At 64.0% G+C, this 19,429-nt stretch overlaps 1 protein-coding gene across 5 annotated transcripts; it reads right to left on the bottom strand.

The window, feature by feature from the left end:
• Positions 1 to 1,577: 1,577 nt before the first annotated feature.
• Positions 1,578 to 18,281, bottom strand: CCDC88B (coiled-coil domain containing 88B). 5 transcript variants are annotated; one of them, XM_040465703.1, is made up of 30 exons: positions 17,686 to 18,281; positions 17,482 to 17,565; positions 16,331 to 16,429; positions 15,878 to 16,020; positions 15,620 to 15,731; positions 15,469 to 15,538; positions 15,334 to 15,392; positions 15,150 to 15,233; positions 14,909 to 15,052; positions 14,569 to 14,714; positions 14,357 to 14,438; positions 14,046 to 14,204; positions 13,435 to 13,581; positions 13,142 to 13,250; positions 12,803 to 12,939; positions 11,590 to 12,720; positions 8,365 to 8,492; positions 8,169 to 8,286; positions 7,363 to 7,458; positions 7,131 to 7,271; positions 6,273 to 6,529; positions 5,788 to 5,931; positions 5,407 to 5,593; positions 5,114 to 5,259; positions 4,753 to 4,851; positions 4,435 to 4,601; positions 4,072 to 4,185; positions 3,644 to 3,856; positions 3,431 to 3,499; positions 1,578 to 2,048 (listed from the first exon to the last, which is right to left on the bottom strand). In XM_040465703.1, exons 3-30 carry the CDS (start codon positions 16,388 to 16,390, stop codon positions 1,993 to 1,995), a joined length of 4,518 nt encoding a protein of 1,505 aa, XP_040321637.1. In that variant the 5' UTR covers positions 16,391 to 16,429; positions 17,482 to 17,565; positions 17,686 to 18,281; the 3' UTR covers positions 1,578 to 1,992. The 5 variants fall into 5 exon arrangements, 4 of the variants coding, with proteins under 4 accessions (XP_040321637.1, XP_040321639.1, XP_040321638.1 ...); XM_040465705.1 differs by lacking the exon at positions 4,072 to 4,185; XM_040465704.1 differs by lacking the exon at positions 17,686 to 18,281 and having other exon boundaries at positions 17,482 to 17,647.
• Between the last annotated feature and the right edge of the window lie 1,148 nt (positions 18,282 to 19,429).

Genomic DNA, 19,429 nt, shown 5'->3' with positions numbered 1-19,429 from the left:
CCCGCTCCCCGCCCCGCGCGGCCTGAGTCAGGCGGCTGGAACGTGACAGCGCCGGGCTGCGGGAGGGCGGGCGGACGGGGGCGGCCCGGCTCCCTCGGGCGCGCGGGGCGGGCGGCCGTGCCGTGCGCTCTGAGACCCCGGGCGACCCTCTGGGGACCCGGGAGCACCGGGAGCCAGGCCCGGGGGCCTGGGGAGAACCCGGAGCCTCTACCGGGTGGACACTCCGCCCGGGTGCCTGCTGGAGCCGGTGGTGATGAGGCACCGGAGCCCGTGCCCCAAGGAGGGGGGCACACAGGTGCTTCTGAGCCCTCCCCTCCAGGGAGCCAGCCCCCCGGGCAACCGGGCATCTGCCCGCTTCCTAGCCACCAGCGAAAGGGAGGGGTCGCCGAAAAACCATCATCCGCTCACTCCTTGGCTCCCCTCGCGCGGGTGCTGCCCGCACAGCCTCGGCCCAGCACCTCTCGCACAGCGTGGACTTGCCTTTGCAAGGGGAGGGCCTGGGGCTCAGACACCCTGAGGGCCCTGTCCCCGGGCAGCGGCTACCCAGGGAGCGCCTGCAGGGGGCGCTGAAAGGCCGCTGGGGTCAAGCCCGACCCTGGAGCGGGGCGGGGAGTGGAGCGGGGTGACTGATTTTGACCCCATCCGTTCGGAGCCGACCTGTGAAAGCACCTCAGTCCCCAGCCACCCTTCGCAGCCCAGCCAGGGCCCCCGGCTGGCCTGTCCTCCAGAGCCCCCCTGACAACCGATAGGAGCCACCAACAGGGTGGGACGGATGGCCATCAGAGCTCCCGTCCTGAGGCCTGTGGGAGGGGGCTTTCAGCTCCTCTGCCCAGCTGGAGACCAGGGTGTCCACACCCACCCCACCGGACTCTGAAGCTTGGGCTGAGTGGAGGGCATGGCCATCAGTTACCCCCAAGAGGGGGCTGTGGAAACCCCAGGAGTCAGACTGCTGCAGACCATCCCGGGGAGGCCAGCCTGGCCACCCCTCCCGGCTTTGCCCACCCCCACATTCAGGCTGCCTCACCTTGGGCCGGCAGCCCCACCCTACCCTGGGCGGCCCCAGGTGCCTTGACTCACGTCCTGCCATCTAGCCTAATTGCCCCTTTCCTGGGCGTCATTCTGGCAGCGCTGGTCAGAGACCCCACGTCCTTCCCCCACCTTGTGTCCCTCCGCGACGCGGCACTAGGGAGACATCCCGCTGGGCCGAGAACTCACTAGGGAGGAGAGCAATTCTACGGGGTGGGGAGAGGATGAGGAGAGGAAGGAGAGGAAGAGATGAAAAGGAGTTTGGGAAGGAAGGGAAGGAGCCTCTGGGGCTTCATGGGAGCCCAGAGCCCATCTCCTAGGCAAAGGCTTAGCTCGGACTCAGGCCCCATGCACCGCCGGCTACTCAGAACCCCCGCCCCACCCCCACCCCCACCCCCGGGACATCCAAGCAAGCCCGACTGGCCCGTCCCCTGAAGAAAGCCCTAGCAGCCCTGTGCCATGTGAGGAAGCCAATGGGCACAGATCCCCAGCCACACAGAAGGACTTGGGCCCGGTGGCGCTGGTGCCTTGGGACTGGACACAGCCCAAACTCAGGTGGTCGTATCCCAGCTTTATTGTCATGTCCGTGGCCCAGCTACAGCTCAGAGATCGGCCCAGGCCACCGTCCTCGGCGAATGGTCCTTGGCTCCCCGCCTGGACCTGGCAGGGGGCTCTCTCGGCCACTCCTGCCTGTCTCCTTCATCTGGGAGGTCACCCGGCGATGGCCTCCTCAGCGAGGGCCGCGTGGCAGAGCCAAGGCCCCGGGAAGGAGCTGCTCGTGGGGACCAGCCGTCCCCTCTGTCCACAGGCTTATCCCAGCCCCATCTCGGGGCACCGATGCGGGCCTCGGAGGAGCCAGGCTGGCTCCAGGTAGCCCGGATCCCTGAATTCTGGGGCTGCCTGGGGCCCCCACGGGGACTCCAGCGGTAAGAAGGCTGCACTCTCAGGCCCCCAGTCCCTGCGGTGTCACTGGCTGAGGGAGGGTGTGAGAGGGCGTTTCTCCGGTTCCGGCACCTTGAGGCCTAAAAGGGAAGGTTCAGCTCAGGCCAGACCCCTCGGGAGCTCCCAGCACCCACGGTGGCCCACAGGGCCCCAAGCCTTGTGCCCTCCCGCTGCCCCTTGGGCTCCTCTCCGCTCTCCCCCTCCTCACTGTGGCTGTAGCCCGTCCTTGAACTCGCCAGGCCTTTGTTTCAGCTGTTACTCCTGCCTGGAATGCTGTTCCCCAGGTATGTCCACAGGACAAACTCTCACCTCCGGGTCTTTGCTCCAACCTCACCTCCTCTCCGCGGGCTACACCGAGCACCTAGTTAGAACTGCAGCCCACCCAGCGTGCCTGAGCTCCCTCACCCGGCTCTCCGTTCTCCCCAGAGCATGATCACCTCCTAAATATTCTGGGGCCGAGCTGCCTAGTACAGGACCGAGCACCTGAGAGGTGGCGGGCCGGAACTTCTATGTGCTTGGGTATAAAATATCCACTGGGCTCAAAGACGTGGCAGGAAAAAATCATATAAAATATCTCATTAAGGGGGCGCCGGGGTGGCTCAGTCGGTTGAGCGTCTGACTTCGGCTCAGGTCATGATCTCGCGGTTCGTGGGTTCGAGCCCCGCGTCGGGCTCCGTGCTGACAGCTCAGAGCCTGGAACCTCCTTCAGACACTGTGTCTCCCTCTCTCTCTGCCCCTCCCCCATTCACGCTCCCTCTCTCCTTCTCTCTCTCTCTCCCCCAAAACTAAACGTTACAAAAAATTTTTTAAATAAATGACAACGATACATTTCTTTAAATAAAACAGCTCATTAATGACTTTCCGCACTGACTACATGGTGAAATGGTCACAGTTCAGGTGTACTGAGCTGACGAAAATATGCTATTAAAATTACCTTTACCTGTTTCTTTCTCCTTTTCTGATGAGGGCTCTAGAAGATTCTAAATTACACATGTAGTTCGCATCCTATTTCTACTGGACAGGGTTGTTGTAGATAATTATTATTTAAAAAAAATTTTTTTTAACGTTTATTTATTTTTGCGACAGAGAGAGACAGAGCATGAACGGGGGAGGGGCAGAGAGAGAGGGAGACACAGAATCGGAAACAGGCTCCAGGCTCTGAGCCATCAGCCCAGAGCCCGACGCGGGGCTCGAACTCACGGAGCGCGAGATCGTGACCTGAGCTGAAGTCGGACGCTTAACCGACTGAGCCACCCAGGCGCCCCGATAATTGTTATTTTTATGCAAGCTGTTTACGTCTGTCTGTCTCCCATCCCAGAATGTTCCCTGCTCTATCCCCAGCCGTACCCCTGCTGTATCCCTAGCACATCACCCGGCACTTAGCGAAGGCTCACTGTCAGGTAGACGAATCCATGAACGGGGTCTGCCAGGGGCCCCAGGCAGGGCAAATACCCCCACTCACCCTCTCGGTTGACATCTGCTTCGTGTTCTGACAGGGTCTCAATGGAGCCATCCCATCCCACGCCAGGTCCTGGGGGTGCACAAGGAAGCCAGTGGGCCACGGGGACCAGAGCAGAGGCGGGCAGGGCTTGTGGGGAGACCCAAGGGACAGGAGGGAAGCCCCCTCAGCCACGGAGCTGGGGAGCTAATAAGAGCAGGGACCCTAGGTTGTCACCTTTGCCATGGGCGCTGGGTGCCCCCAGGGGGCCTGGCCTGCGCTGTCGCTGTCGGAAACGCTGCCTGGGAGTGTCCCCGGGGCTGAATGATTCAGAGCTTCGCCCCACGGGGAACCGTGAGCTGAGTTTCCGCCGCTGCCCCCCTGCCAGGGTCTCGTCCCGCAGGCAGAGGGAGCTCTGGGCTCTGCGCATGGGCGCCGGTGAAAGGGACCCTGCGAGAGGCAGGGAGGGTGTCCAGCCGGGAGGGAAGGGGCTGGGCAGAGCGGAGGGGCTGGCGGGGCGAAGCTGCCGAGGCGCAGGGAGAGGAGGCTGCAGAGGTGGGAGTGGGGGGAGTGTGTGGCGGGGGGGAGGGGGGGGTGGTTAGGTCTGGGTGAATGAGGGTGGGGACGGGAGGCCGGACCCTGTGCTGGCTCTGACACTGACTCACTGTGTGACCTTGGGCAAGGCACGTCCCCTCCCTGGGCCTCAGCTTCCTCGTCTGCTGACTGGGATAAATGACCTCTCACTAAAGTCCCCTGCTGCTCCGAGGTCCTAGGCACCGCTGTGGATGGGTGGGGACTGGGTGGGTGGCAGTGCAGGCAGGAAGGAGGTGCCAGCTGAGAGGGTTGTGGCAGGGCCGGGGGCAAAGAGCCACATCTAGGCGGGGCCGGGTTGCATCAGGGAAGACCAGCGGGGGTGGGCGTGCAAGCCACACAAGATGAAGGGAGACGCCGAGGCGTTGGCAGGCACCAGGGTGGGGCTAGGAGACACGGGGTAGGGACCATCACGGTCACCCGGCCCCCAGACCCACCTGTCCCATCTGCCTCCCTGCCCTTGGGGAGCTCCGTCTCTGGGGGGCCCCCCAGGCTCTCGGTGCTGCCGGCCCCATCGGCCCCCAGGCGTGGCCCCCCATGGAGGCCCCCCTCCCGCCGGGGCCGCATCAGCCTCTTCACCTTGTCTGCCAACCAGCTGCCCTTCCTGGGGGCAAGAGGGCACAAGAGGGGGTAAGGCCAGGGAGCGAGGAGGGACAAGAAGGCCACGTCGGGGATGGCAAAGGCCCGGAGAGAGCAGGCCAGGGGCAGGGGTTAGGAGGGTCCCCGGCTCCGGTGGGGGGGGAGGGGCCCCTCACTTGATCCGGGGCAGGGGCCCAGGCTCCAGCACCCGGTACTGGTCCATGATCTTCTCCACCAGCTTCTGTTTCTCACGGCGCAAGGCGTTGAGCTGGTCCCTGGGAGGATGAGGCGGGGAGGAGGTGGGTGGGAGGCCGGGCAGGAGGAGGGCTCGCGCTCTCGCGGGTTACACACCGCCACACCCCCGGCTGCTTGTTCACACACGGACACGCTCCAGGGCTCATAAGCTCATAAGCTGCTGCGTTGCCAAGCCCGAGGCGGTCAGCCCCCAGCCCCTTCCCCACCACCTCCCCCACGAGCAGCCAAAGGGGTCTCTGGGGCCCCGCTCCAGCTCCTGCCACCGCCCCGGGGCCCGCTCACAGGTACTCCCGCTGCTCTCGGTGTAGGTGGTCCCGGCTCTCCAGGCTGCGCTCCAGGAGCTCCCGGTTCTCCCGGCTCAGCGCCTGCACCTCGGCCAGCAGCTGCCGGTTCTCCTCCTCCTGGGCGCTCCGAAGCTCGGTCAACAGCTGGGGCGGCGGGGCAGGTGGGGGATTTAATGGGGCTCGGGGTGGCTACCTTCCACCTTCCACCCCCTCCCCTCGCCCCCTCTCCAGCCCCCCCCAGCCAGCGCGCCCCCCCCCCAACCCCACCCCCGGGCCCATCCCTCCCCACACCTCGCACTGCGTGGTCAGCCGGCAGGCGCTCAGGTCCAGCTGCTGGTTGGACTCCCGCAGTCGCTGACTCTGCACCTCCAGCTGTGCTCGCTCCAGTTCCAGCCGCGCCAGCCGGCTCCGCAGCTCCCCGCGTTCACCCTGCAGCTCGCCTCGCTCCCGGGACACCTCCGCCAGCAGCATCTGAGCCCTGCCGAGTCGGGAGGAGATGCTCTCCAAGGGGGCCCTCGACCCCCTGCCAGGCCCCGCCTAAGGGCCCGAGAAGCCATGCTGGGGACAGGAGGCAACGCAGGCCCCCACGCGGACGGTGACGAACTTGCCACCCGCCGGCTTCCCAGAGGGGCGCGCCGAGAACCGGCCTGGCTGGGCGGGCGCTGCTGGTACCTGTCGTGCTCACTCTGCAGCCTCCGCAGCTCCTCCTCCAGGCCCCGCTGCCGATGCCCGTCCTGCATCAGGCGTTCTCGCTCTGCCAGCAGGGCCACCTCCTGCGCCTCCACGTTGGCCCTCTGGGCCTGCAGCTGCTCGTGCCTGGGATGCACAGGGACTAAGAGGGCTGCAGGGGCGTGGGGCCGGGGCGAGTGGGCGGCTGGACTATCTGGACCCCCCGGGCCTGCCATCTCCTAAGCACAGGCCTCTAAACAAAGCCCTGGGGCAGAATGCCACGCGAGGTGCCCCCCACTCCCGACGATGAACGAGCCTCAGGGCGAGAGCTCGCCCCGGAGCTCAGCCACGCGCCAGGGCGCGGCAGCAGAGGTGAGGGCGTTGTGGGGGGCAGTGCTTCCCCGCTGGGGTCAGACCGGCGGAGGGAGTCTGCTCCGGGCAGGTAGGGGGTGCTGGGGAGAGAAGCTGGGTGTTTGGGGGAGGCTCACCGGCCCTGCAGCTCCCGGTGGGCCAGCTCCAGCGCCCGCATGTTAGCCTTGAGGTCGCGGTGCCGGGCCAGCAGTCCCTCTAGCTCGGCCTCCTGTCGCCGCTGCAGCTGAGCCAGGGCCTCGTGGTCCCGAAGCAAAGCCTGCTGCTGCCCCCGGGTCTCCTCGTGGGACTGCCGCGCCGCCCGCACCTCCTCCTCCAGCACCCCCAGCTTCCTATGCAGCTCCTGGCCCTGCCTCTCCAGTATAGACTTTTCAGCCTAGGACAGAGGAGGCAGCAGGGACCGCAGGGGTGCGGTCCCAGGCCAGAAAGGGGGGTAAGAGACGGGGGTGGGGGCGGGGACCAAAAGGCAAGGGGCAGGGCAGAGGATACGGCGAGAACTGTGGACAAGGCAGAGGGCTGGAGTGGGGGCAGCAGGGAGCAGGGAGCAGAGGCAGAGGTGAAAGGAGAGGGGAGGGTGCTGGCATCAGGCCGTGGAGGGCGGGGCAAGAGGCACAAGGCAGGGATGCGACCCATGGGGCAGGGGCAGGGGCAGGGAGGGCAGGAGGGACTAATGGCTGGCTGTTGAGAGGAACGCAGCCGAGCCAAATGGCATGGATGTGAGGGCCGGAGGCAGGCGGGAGGGGGCAGGAGCCAGGGAAGAAACGTCAAAGGGAAGGAGAAGGACGGGGGAAGAGGGGTGCAGACTGGGGCGGCTGGGGTCGGAGGGTAGAGATAGCTGTGACGAGAGAGCAGGCAGGGGGAGCCGGCAGGGAGCTCAGGCAGGGAAAAGGGCAGGAAAAAATAGGAAGGGGGCAGGCGGCCGTGGTTAAGTGGGCACGAGGCAGAGCAGGGGACAGGCCCCTGGGGCTGTCACCCACCTGCAGGCGGCTGCTGTGCTCCTGGGCCCGCTGACTCTGCAGGAGGAGCTCCTGGGCCCGGCCCTGCAGGTTGCCCAGCTGCCCCTCCAGGTGCTGGAGCTGCCCCTGCAAAGCCACCTTCTCGGCCACCAGCGTTGCATTCTGCCGGGAAGGGGGTGGGGGGGGGGTCAGCGGGGGCCAGGCCACAGGGGCCGCCCCTCCGCATGCCCACCGCACAGCAGTCGACACTCACGCTGCGTTCCATCTCGATGAGCCGCCCACTCTGGGCCCCCGGGATCCTCAGCTCATCGTGCCCCTCCGGCCCCCGTCCCACGGAGCCCTGGCGCAGCTGGAAGGACAGGCCCTGGGAGGTCATGCGGGGGGGGGGGGGGGGGGGCGTGGAGGGGACCCTCACGCCCTCGGCAGCGCTTGACACGGCCCCTGGCCCGCCGCCACCAGGTCCCGCAGTGCCGCGCTCCTGGCTCCCGCAGGTGCATGGGTCACTCTCCTTGTCGCTCCGTTCTGCAGCAGAGCCCAGCCTCTGCCCGGCTGCTTCTCCTGCCCAGAACACCCTTCCCACCCCTGCTCTTCCTCCGGGCCCCGCGGTCAATGCCACTTTGCCCCAACCAACCCTCTGTGTACCCACCAGGTGGCCTGCCGGGTGCCCACTGTCCCTCGGCACCCTGTGTCAGGGTGGCCTGTTTCCTCGCCCGGTGTGGGGACCCCGCCACACCCCTGAGCTGAGCCCTGAGCTGAGCGCCTATGCAAGCAGGGGCCTCAGAAACAACGGCCGACCTAGAGCGACGACAGGGACTGAGCTCACTAGGAAGTGAGAGAGACTCAGAGCAGACCGCTGCTGGGTGACGTCCATTTGAGGAATGGGGAAATCGAGGCCCCCCCCCCCCAGAGGATCACGTGGCCTGGGCAGAGTCAGCCTGACTCCCAGCACAGTGCTCTCCCCAGTAGGCCCAAGTTGGGCCTCAAGGCAAGGGCGTGGCCAAGACTCAAGGGGCGAGACCAGAGGGGCGGCAGGGACGGGAGCCCGGGGCGGAGCCTCACCTGGACCAGCTCCTGTTCCAGCTGCAGGGCCCTCATCTTGAGTTCCCTCAGCGCCTCCTCCTTGCTCGTGGCCGCCGCCTGCAGCTCAGCCTCCAGCCGCTGCTCCAGGCCCTGGTACCTGCCGGGAAGAAGCCTTGGCACCCACCCTTCCCCGAGCCCTGCCCGCCCCTCTCTGCCCCCTGGGCGATGACCCCACCTCTGTTGCTGGATCTCCTGTTCCCGCAGAAACGCCTGTCGCTCCAGACCCGCCTGTTCGAGCTCACTCTGCAGGTGTTCCAGCCGGGCCCCCAGCTCCTGGCCCCTCAACCAGGCCTTCTCTAGCTCCTGAGGGCGGGTGCGGCAGAGCCAAGGTCAGGCCACCATCCCCGTCCCGGATGGGGGGTGGGGGTGATGAGGAGGCCTCGATCCCAAGGCCTCAGGGTCTGGAGACCTAGCTTTCTACCCTTCCTCTGTCACCCTGTGCAAATGTCGGTTTTGGTTTTTAGGCTCTCAAGGCCCTGAGATCAAGAGTCCCTGCTCTACCGACTAAGCCGGCCAGGCGCCCCGCCCCGGGCAAACATCTTTAACCCTTTGGGCCTCTACCCCCGCCCCCCCATCTGTAAAATGGGAGCAAGGCCTGGCTGCCTTGCAGAGGGACTACGGAAGAGCTGGGGACTGTAGGCCTGGCAGTGGGTGAGGGAGGCCTCTGATCCGGGAGTTAGAGACACTCGCGGTCAAGCGTCTTTACCTCCCTGAGCCCCTGGCTCCTCATGCGCCCAGGAGCAGCTAGATGTGCCCTACGTGATGAGGCCAGGCTGGCCATGTGAGGGCAAGAGGGGCTTGAAAGAGGCAGATCTGAAGAGCGCCCTCAGCCACACGGAGATGGCTGCAAGGATAGGGATGTGGCCAACGTCAGGCCCAACCGCAGTGGGGGCTGGGGGGGGCGGGGTGGGGAGAGCCGCTGGGGCGCCAGGCCAGGCGTCCTGTGGCGGTTGGGCCGCACCATTGTGGAAGGGGGCAGGAGGCCCACTCTGGCCTGTGGGCCTGGGAGGGCGATGGGCCAAACCATTCTAGGAGGTGGGGGAGGGGCTGTCAGGATGAAACCACAAGGAAGAACCAACTCCGACCAGCAGCCTACCATATCCTTGCTCTGGAAACCAAGTCTACGGCGGTTTGCTCTGATCTTCTAGGCTTTGCAGCCCCACCCAATCTCCCCCCCCCGCCCCGCCCACCCCCGGGTTGGCTGGAAAACTACAAGTCCCATGAGGCCCTGCTGCTTGTTGCCTCACCGCCCCCCCCCCCCCCAACACCACCATTACAGCCCAAGGGCTAAGGGTAAGAATAACAATGACACAGATTAAAAGAGGCTTGAACCTCTGGCCCCTCCAGGCCCCGGCCACAGCCCTCAGTGCCCCGACCTCTCTACCCAGCCCGCCTGGACAAGCCCTTTGGCCCCTGGTTCCCTGGCTAGCCACCTCCTCCTACACCACACCCAGTTAGCACCAGGAACCTGTCGGCCCAGGAAATCTCACAACATTCCCCTGTATCCTCAGGCCCTTCTAGCCCCACCAGCCCTCCCCTCCCCTGCACTGCCCACCTGCCTCCATTCACCCCAGAGCTGCCCCCAGCCCGCTACGTTCATTATCTAACAGGATCCTGTAAGGCGTGCCATTTTTACTCCGTCTTATAGGTGAGGAAGCAACTCGCCCCTAACCACACAGCTGGTAGGCGGGGGATCTGGGCTCTAAGCCAGGTCGGCCTGAGAGCATCTCTCGGTCACGTCCTACAGAGTGGACCCCGCAGACAGCTTCTCGGCCTTGCCTTCTCACCCACGCCCCCGTTCTCACATTCCCCCGGGGCCTGCCCTGCGCAACGCCTAGCCCTGGGCGCGCCCCACAGTGTGTTCCCCACTCTTCTCCTTCAGAGGGGTCTCCCGGCAAATCACTCCTTCTCTCTGAATCCCAGCAACCTCTGTACAACAGGGATGAACCCGGACCCTGTGCTCAGCTGGAAGATTCGATTCCCCGTCCACAGCCCACCCTCCCCCGTGGCACGGGCCCCCGCTGGCCCGAACACCCTTCTCAATTGCCTCCTAGCCTCCCCCGCTTCCCCCGAGGGGCCTCTCAACACGAGTACCCGACTACTCGGCTCGCCCTCAACCCTCCACCGGGTTTCAAGGTCATTGGCCTCCCGTAAAGGTCATGGAGGTCATCTCCTTCACAAGCACAGCCGCAACTCGCAACTCGTTCCTTAGCTTGAAAGGAAGACAGAGGCCCTGCCCAGCAGGAACCGGGCTTAGTGAATTCTCTGCCTAGGTTCCTTCCACTTCCCACCTCACACCCCACCCCTATACGGTCATGCCTGCGCCTCCTCCTGGCTCGCTGCCATTCTCTCTCCTCCTCCAGGAAGCCTTCCGGGACATGCCGCGGCCTAAGTCCAGTGTGCTTCCTGGACTCCCACAGCTCCCTGCACAGTCCCTTCGCCACCCTAGACTATGAAAGCCCCTCCCCCCCAACCAGTATGGGCACACTGGCTGCCTGGTACAGCATCTAGTGGCAAGGTCCCGTCAACACGCTTGAGCACACAAAGGAAGGCGTTTCCAGGCTTTCTCTCTCCTCCATGCCCCGTCCCAGCCCCAGCCGGCCTCACCTGCCACCAGGACCACCGGCACCACCTCCTGAGGGCCCGAGGGAACACCAAAGGGACACACCAAGGGGACCCTCCCCAAACCCAACCTCACAAAGGCTTGTCCACATGCTTGGGTGGCTTTCCCTGCCCGGGGCCAGAGTACTGACGCCCACAAGGCTGGCCCAGCACGCCTCTCTGGCCCTGCTCCCCCACCTCCCAGGCCCCTCAGCATCATGAATGCCTTCGGGTCTCTGCACATGCTGTTCCCTCTACATGAAATGCCCTTCCCACCTGGTGGAACCTTGACCATTCCTCAGAACCTTCTCCAAAGCCTCCCTGCCCCCACCCCGGCACCCTCTCCCACGGACTCCTGCCCACTTTGCTCTTAATAATGACCCTGTCTTGTGCCTTTATCAAGCAGGAACTAGGCTCCGCACACCGTGATCTCCCTTGATCTTCAAAAGACCCACTGAGACGGCTATGCAGAGCCGCACCCCCGTTTTACGGAGGAGGAATAGGGCAGAGGGGAGTCAGCTGCCACAGTCAGAGAGCCAGGATTTGCACCCAGGCGGTCGGGGTCCGTACCCATACTCTCATCCCCTGCTACAGCCCACCCCTCCAGAGGGAGGGGACATCCGTCCTGTGACCCAGGTCAAGCGCACCTTTGGAAGGCAGAGGTGGGCTTTTACCTTTCGGTCTCCAGCCCCGGCCAGGTGCTGGGGCACTCGGTGGCTACCGATGGGATTGATCACCCAAACCCCAGCAAGTGACTCAGGCCCCCATTTCCCATCCCAGGCCGCCAGCCCCAACATACCTCCTTGAGGGCCTGCCTCTCCCTCTCGGCCTCCTGCAGGCGCTGACGGCCCTCGCTCTCCAGCACTTGCAGCCGCTCCTCGGCGGCCTCGGCCCGGGCCCTCAGTCTGGGCCCCTCGCGCTCCCACTGCCTCCGCTCTCGGCCCGCTGTCGCCAGGGCCTCTGCCAGCGCCTCCCGTTCACGCGCCGCAGCCTCCAGCTCCCGGCCGGCTGCCTCCACTGCCTCCCGCAGCCGAGCCTGCTCCCCGGCCCGGGCCTCCACTTCCCGCTGGGCCTCGGCCTCTGCCTTCCGCGCCTGAGCCAGCTCCTCGGAGAGCCGGGCGGCCTCCGTGCCTCGGGCCTCCAGCCGCCGGGCCTGGGCCTCTAGCTCCGCTCCCAGTGCCTCGGCCTCCCTCTTCAGCTGGGCCACCTCCTCCCTCAGGGCCTCCTGCTCCGGGACACCACCAGCCAGGATCTCCCCTGGGATCGGCCCCTCCCAGGTCTGGGCCTCCGAAGCCCGTTCCGACTTCTGCTGTGGATTTTGCTGGGCTGGGTCCCCAACCAACCCCTCCAGCTTCTGTGCATGTTCCCTGCCCTCTGTCTGCCCCTTGAGTAGGTCCAGCCCTTGGCCTGGGGTCTCCTGCTCCTCCATTTGAGCACAGAGGCTAAGCTCCGAGGCTGCAGGCTTGCTCTCAGGGCCCTCCTGTCTCCGCACCTGGGCTTCGGGCCCTGACTCTCCAGTGTCTCCTCCCGACAGCTCAGCCTGAATTTCAGTCTCTGGATCTTGAGATGGGACCGCGGAGGTGGGAGTCTGGAGAAGGGTTCCATGGCCAGCCTTCTCCAGGGACTCCTGTGCTGCTACAACAGAACCTGATTCCTGGAGGGTCAAGTCTGAGGTCTGAGGGGTCATGGCAGCCGTCTGGAGGGGCCTCTCTATCACCTGTGGGCCTGAGTCAGATGCCTGGGGACGCACGGGTAATCTCGCAAGGGCCGAGTCTGACACGGGGGAAGCCAGGTCCAAGGCCTGGGTGCCTCCATCCCCCACCTGGCCAGCCAAACCCTGGGGGCCACGGTCTGAGGTCAGGCAAGTCTGGGGAGCCACATCCAGCTCTGGAACCAAGGAGTCCTCGCTCTGCTCCTCCAGCAGGGGGTGCTGAGGGCACATGAGAGGACCCGTCAAGCCCAGAGGAGGAGGCAAGGAAGGACCTGTTGGCCGGTTGGGGGAGGGGACTCACCTGGCCTCCAGGCTGCCCCTGTAGCACCTGTAGCAAGCCCCGAAGCTCCTGGTTCTCCCTCTCCAGGGTCCGCAGCCGCCGGGCCTCTGCCTCTCTCACTTCATCATGAAGCGAAGGAGCTGCTCCGGGCGGGGGTGCTGGGACATGGGCGATGCGGTCAGGGCCCCTCTGTACCCTCTGCTGGGATCCCCGGCTCTTCACATCCACCCCTACACACCCCCCCCCCCAACACCTTGGGGAAAGGATGAGTCAGCAGCCAGCCCCACTAGAGTTGCAGGAAACCGCAGGCAGCCCCCCTACCCCCGCTGTCCCCAGCCCCTCTTCTGGGGCCCTACTCACCCTCCCCAGGAGAGCCCAGGGGTGGCTCCAGGCTCCGCTGAAGCTCCAGCTCCAGCTCCACATTCTCCTCGGCCAGCTGGTCCACCTGATGCCGCACAGAGTCCAGCTCCTGGGGGAAGGACAGGGTCAGACCAGCCCCCCTCACCACGGCCGGGCCAAGAGTGTGGGCTAGATCACCAGGGGAAAAAAGGAGTAGGGGGTCACAGGGAGCACTGGAGAACCCTGGGGGGCCATTGGGGTTACCAGGGGTCACAGATGACAAGAGTGACCGGGGGTCCCTGGGGCAGTCTCACCGCGCGGGCCTCGCCCAAACGAGTCCGCAGCAACAGGTTCTCACGCTGGGTCTCATGCAGCCGAGCGCAACGCTCTTGAGCGGCCTCCAGCTGCTCCTCCAGTAGCGCCTTCGAGGCTTCCAGAGCCCCCGAGAGCACCCGTTCCTCCTGATGGGAGAGCAGAGACGACCTGTGGTGTGAGGCTGCCCCCAAGCACTCCAGGCCCCACCTCTCCCTTCCATCTGCCCCTCCCTCTCCACCAAGGTCTTTCCAGGGACCACTTCCCTAGCACCTGGCCCCGCCCCTTCTGTGTAAGCCACGCCCCTTCTCTCCCAGACCCTCCTCCCAGGCTGGCGTCCTTCTAGGATCCACAGCGAGGGGCTCACTCCAGACAGCTCTTCCCCTACACTCATCCTCTCCAGGACCTACCCCTACCTACCGTCCCCACCTCTCCCTTCCCTCTGCCCCATCCTCCAGAGGGCTTTGCCCCAGACACCACCTCACCCATTTCTCCTGGCGGTGACTGCTCGGTCCCCAAGACCAAGCCCTCCCTTCTCCAGGCCAGCCCCCAATTCGCTCCCCCCCCCTCCCCGGCCCACCCCGTCCCCTGCGGGCCCCGCCTCCCGCCTCACCTCCAGCTGGCTTTTGCAGGCCTCGGCCGCCTGCAGCCGCTCGCGGCAGCGTCGCAGCTCCTCCTGCAGGCGGGGCAGGCGGCCGGCGCGCTCCCGCAGCGCCTCTACCTCCTCGCGGTACAGCTCGGCCCGCTTGGCCTGTCCCGACAGCGCCTGGGCCTGAGCCAGACGGTGCGGAGCTGGGGACGGCCAGCCGCGGGCCAGAGGGATCAGGGAGGGGGAGGACCCCGGCTGGCGGCAGGCAGTGGGGCAGAGGGGGTGTGGGGAGAGGGCCGGGGAATGCGGCAGCGGCGGGGAGCATCTGAGCGCACCTCCTGGCGGAGCCTTCGGATTTCGGCCTCCAAGCCCTGCACCTCCGCCTGGGAGTCTAGCAGCAGCTCGGCCTTCTCCTCCCTGGAGAGAAGAGAAGGGACGCTGGAGGGGCGGGGGAACCCGGAACCCCCAGGCCTGATCCCACCCATCTGCATCCGCGCCTAACCTGCCCCTCTCCCTCCAGGTCCGCCTCCCAGCCTGGGGCACTCACAGCTCCTGCCGCAGGCGCCGCAGCTGGGCCTTGGTGTTGGCCAGCTGCAGGGCCAGGTGGTGTGAGGGACCCTCTGGAGGAGTCCTAGCAGGAGCCTCCGGCAGCAAGGGGGCCGGCTGTCTCTCCAGCAACATGTCGGCCAGGCGCTGTGCAAAGTCAAGGGTCGGGAGCCAGAAATAACCCTCCCCCACCCCCCTGTCCCCCAGTCTGGCTCTTGCAGCTCTGCTGGTCCAAGACCCCCCATGCGAACCCCACATCCGGCCCCAACCCCCAGTTCCTCCCACATCTGGGTCCCCAGGGTCCTCCCAGCCCTCCACCTGGGCGGTGCCATGCCCCCTACCTGGGCCCCCACGTCGCGCTCCCGCGCCAGCCTTAACAAGGTCCCCATCAGGCTCTGGAACAGCATCTCCAGCTCCTGAGGCTCCAGCTCCCCAGGCTCTCGCCCAGCCAGTGCCAGCACCACGCCTGCCCCAGGCTGGGTCACCTGGACCAGGTAGAGAGAGCAGTTCAGCAGAGGAAGTGGAGGGGCAAGTGCCCCCCGGTGGCAGGGCCAGTCCCAGGCTGTGGACCAGCCCTAGTACCTCCTGGATAGCGGCAGCCAAGTCACTCTGGACCTCGAGGCTGAGGCCCTGGATGTGTCGGATGAAGAGTTCCCGGTGCTCGCACTGCAGGCAGACAGAGTGCAAATGCTGGCACCAGGTGTCTCTCCCACCTCTGCGGCCAAAGCCGAACCCTCCCTTCCCCTCCCTCCCCTCCCCCGCTCACCTGCACTGACGCCCCCAGCAACAGCCGAAGGATGCCTTCCAACTCCTCCACTGCCTCCTCTGCTGGGCACAAGCCACAAAAAGTTAGGGGTGGAGGGAGGGGGTAGAGGCAGGAAGGGGTGGTGGGAGAGAGCACCTGAGAAGGGGTCAAAAGCCAACGTCTGGAGGTCTGGGGGTGGCGACAGGACCAGCAGCTGCAGCTCCTCCTGGGGGGCAGAGGGGACAGGAGGTGGGAGACGGGCCTTCCCACGGGTCTGAGGCTCAGCCTCCCCTCCCCAGCCCCTCACCTGGTAGAAGTCCCTCAGGCGGCCCCACAGGTGGTTCAGGTTCCGCACTCGCCAGGCTGCGGGACCATCAGGGCCCCTGACCGTCTGAGGTCCTCCTCGGGAACTGGGAACTCTGTGGGCACAGGGAGCCGGGTGGGAGGGGCAATCAGGGACCCACCTGCCCCAAGCAAGCCCCACCCACCAGCCCTCAAGCTCCTCCCAGCAGCCTGTGGGGGGAGGGGCCACCTCAGACCCCCGGGCTGGCGGGCTGCTTCTTACACGAGGCCCAGCACGCGGAGCAGCAGGGCCCCATCGATGAGATGCAGGAACCTCTTCTCCGGGCCAAGGGGCCCCTCTCCTTCCTCCTCCTCTTCCTCCTCCGGCTCCTCCGCCTCTCCCACTAGGCCGGCCAGTCCCAGCGCCTGTGGGGGAGTGGAGACGGGTCGGCCGGCCCGGTTAGGCACTCCCCTACCAGCAGAGTGACTCCCCAGCCCCTCTGACCTGCCCCCTGAGCGCGTGCAGCCTCCTCCTCTCCTTTGCCCTGAAGGCCTCCGGCCCCAGGGTCCGGACCCCTTTTCCTGCCCGAAGCCTACCTGGACTTCTCCAGCCCCACATTTGAGCCCACCCCTGCCCTCGGGGCTCCGACTCTACCGGACCCTCCCCCAAACCCGGCACTGGCCCCTCCCCCGCTCTCACTTCCCCTCCCCACACCCCTCCCACCTGCCCCCTCACCCAGGTGGCCAGGCTCCCACTCAGGAAGTCTCTGAGTCTGGGCCCCTTGCCCCCATCCATGACAGGGTCACGGTGTTGGTCCCGCTGTGGCAGCTACACCTGCCCCAAGAGGAAGAGGAAGTCCCCCGGTCGGGGATCCCGGCCCGGCCACAGACACCCTGTGCAGCTTCCTCCTTCCGGGTGCACGCGGGCCTGTGCGCCCCCACAGTCCTGCCTCGGCCCCCACCTCAGCACCCCACGTCCTCCCAGCATCTCCGCAGGGCCGGCCCAGGGGTTAGCAGGGGAAGGTGGGGTCAGGGCCGCGCAGGGGTAAGGCCCCCAGCTCTCCGGGCCCAAGGAACAATGGCCGGAGAGCCCTCCGCCTCTCTGGAAACTTGAAACCAGAGAAGGGGACCTCCGCCTTGCATCTCCCAGGGCCTCTGGGAAGCCGGTGGCAGATGCTACCGCCCCAGTAAGTCTCCTCTGCACCCCAGCCAGAAGCGAGAACCCCTCCTCTGACCCCACCCTCCCCCATTCTCTGTGCACCCTGCACTGAGCCAGGACCCGGGGCCGTGGCTCTGCGACCCGACGGGCCTCAGTTTCCCGGCTGTAAAAGAAATGGCTTGGACTCCGGCCTCTGGGGGACTGGGGGAAGACGCGTACAGCCGAGGCCAGCAGCAAATGTCTCAGACAGACATTTGTCCGGGAGGACACCCCAGCTCGCTCACTGCTCACTACGGAGCCTCCAGATTCATTCTGTCATGCACCGGCTCGGAGCCGGACAGTGCCCGGTGCTGCCATGGTGCAAAAGCCACATAGTCCCCACACCCGTGGGCCTCCCAGTACACTGGGGAGGCGGCCGCCCCCCCAAAATCACACACGTGCTCAAAATGTAGCATTGCAGCCATCCTATGTGCGTAGACAGCAAAGAGACAGATTTCCTGGGAGGGCCAGGCAAGGCATCCCAGAGGGGGCTCCTCGAGGAAGCCTAGATGGGGGGGGGGGCCGGGGTAAGTAGACAAAGTGGGGAGGCGGGGAGAGAGCAGAGACAGAATGTGCAAGGGCTCGGCGGCAGCTAGAAGCCCGGCCAGCGCAAAGTTCAGGAATTATTCATGTGCCATTGATCCCAAGACACTTGATGGCTCACGTTTAAGTCTCGGAAGTCAGGTTACCTTGTAGAGTGGCTTTCTGGCTGGCTGCAGTCCTCACGTAGCTGTCACTGCCTGCATGTGCCCACACTTCAGAAGCATCACACCCTGCAGAAAGGGAGTCAGCAGCTTGGAAGAAATCCCCGGAGGCAAGAGCTGAGCACTCCTGGAACCCCAGGATTCAAACGGTGGGAGCCCCCAGGGAGGAGAATTAGGCTTGTCACTAACACTCCCAAAGCAGAAGTCATTGCAGAGCTGGGCTAAGAGCCGCCTCCTACGGCTGTTGGTTTTCTGGTTGTCGTATGGATCGTGGAGGGGGCTGCCGCGCTCTCGCCGGCACTCTCGAAGGCTCCCTGGAGGAGGTGGCAGCGAAACATACAGGCATCACGCCTCTATCGATCGGACTCTAAATGTGAAGGAGTTTTCCGAACCCCATAAACAATTTATTTTGCCTCTATCTTCCCTTTTACGTGTGTGCCTCAGACTTATGATGAGAGCCTATGTCTAAGTCAAAAAGAGCTCCTTCGGGAAGCATGAAATAAAGGCTCTCGTGATGAAAGAGACTCGGGACGTAGTAAACTGGCAGCGTTCTTTTTTCCCTCGGTGGCATCTTTTACAATTGATGACATCTTAGAGTTGATGAAAGATGGGGTGATAAAAACAACCTTGACAAACACAGGTTTGCCACGAGCCAGTCATGGGTACGAGTACTTTACGCTCGTTGACTACTCTGTATTGAACTCGTACGTAAAATGAGGACCAAGGCGGGGTGCCCGGGTGGCTCAGTCGGTTGAGCGTCCGACTTCGGCTCGGGCCATGATCTCGCGGTCTGTGGGTTCGAGCCCCGTGTCGGGCTCTGTGCTGACTGCTCGGAGCCCGGAGCCTGCTTCGGATTCTGTATCTCCCTCTCTCTCTGCCCCTCACCCGCTCATGCTCTGTCTCTCTCTCTCCGTCAAAAATAAACATTAAAGGGGCGCCTGGGTGGCGTAGTCGGTTAAGCGTCCGGCTTCAGCCAGGTCACGATCTCGCGGTCCGTGAGTTCGAGCCCCGCGTCGGGCTCTGGGCTGATGGCTCAGAGCCTGGAGCCTGTTTGCGATTCTGTGTCTCCCTCTCTCTCTGCCCCTCCCCCGTTCATGCTCTGTCTCTCTCTGTCCCAAAAATAAATAAACGTTGAAAAAAAAAATAAAAAAAATAAACCTCATTTCAATCCTGCCATGTAGGCATTATTTCTATTTCCATTTTTCAAGTGAGGAAATTAAGGGATACAGGTTAAGTCATTTGTTCAAGGTCATTCAGCTAATAAGAAGTAAGGTTAGGATTCAAATCCAGAGGGCAGTATGTCTCCAGAGTCCATGCACTTACCACCATAACATGCTGCCTGATCAAAGGCTTACTATACTAGAACCTTCTAAGCATCTAATTTAATGGCTTCGAGAATATAAAGTCGAATTGATAAAGTTACAGGGAGAAAGAGACAACTACAAAAATGATAAAAAGAAATTTCAGTACTTTTCTAAATTAGAAAATTAAGCAGCTAAAAAACTTGTAAGGTGAAGACCTGAACAACACAAATTAAGAGTTTGCTTGAGCAGAAATTAATATTCTTTGTGCTCTTTATTAAAACTTTATACAAGGCAAGAATAATATACGGGTTCTTTACTGCTGACTAACAAATCACTCTAAAGCATAGTATCTCAAAATAGCACACATTTATTATATTTTATTTCCTGTGGGTCAGGAATTTGAGTTTGGTTTACCTGAGTGCCTGTGTCTCCGGGTCTCTCTGAGGTTGCAATCAGGGTGATGCCTGGGGCTGTGGTCTCATCTCAAGGCTTGACTTGGGGATGATCCACTTCAAAATCACAGGTCATTGTCTGGGTTGTTGGATTGAAGGACTCGATGCTGCCTGGCCTTTCTCATTCTTTACTGCCTTTTCATAGGTAAACTGACCGCATGGCAATTGGCTTTCCTC

The sequence above is a fragment of the Herpailurus yagouaroundi genome, unplaced genomic scaffold, assembly GCF_014898765.1.
Source record: "Herpailurus yagouaroundi ecotype Mexico unplaced genomic scaffold, PumYag 569, whole genome shotgun sequence".
Classification (NCBI taxonomy): domain Eukaryota; kingdom Metazoa; phylum Chordata; class Mammalia; order Carnivora; family Felidae; genus Herpailurus; species Herpailurus yagouaroundi.
Note: the sequence above shows the minus strand (reverse complement) of the source record. Positions and strands in the feature narration are given on the sequence as shown.

What these genes read in the sequence shown, in the direction of transcription:
- CCDC88B (XM_040465703.1), bottom strand. Translation starts at nt 16,390, where the DNA reads ATGGATGGGGGCAAGGGGCCCAGACTCAGAGACTTCCTGAGTGGGAGC. An exon ending in TGCTGGGGGCGTCAGTGCAG is followed by an intron (nt 15,234 to 15,333) that starts GTGAGCGGGGGA and finishes GTCTGCCTGCAG; the next exon opens with TGCGAGCACCGGGAACTCTT. An exon ending in CCTGGGCTCTCCTGGGGAGG is followed by an intron (nt 12,940 to 13,141) that starts GTGAGTAGGGCC and finishes CCCATGTCCCAG; the next exon opens with CACCCCCGCCCGGAGCAGCT.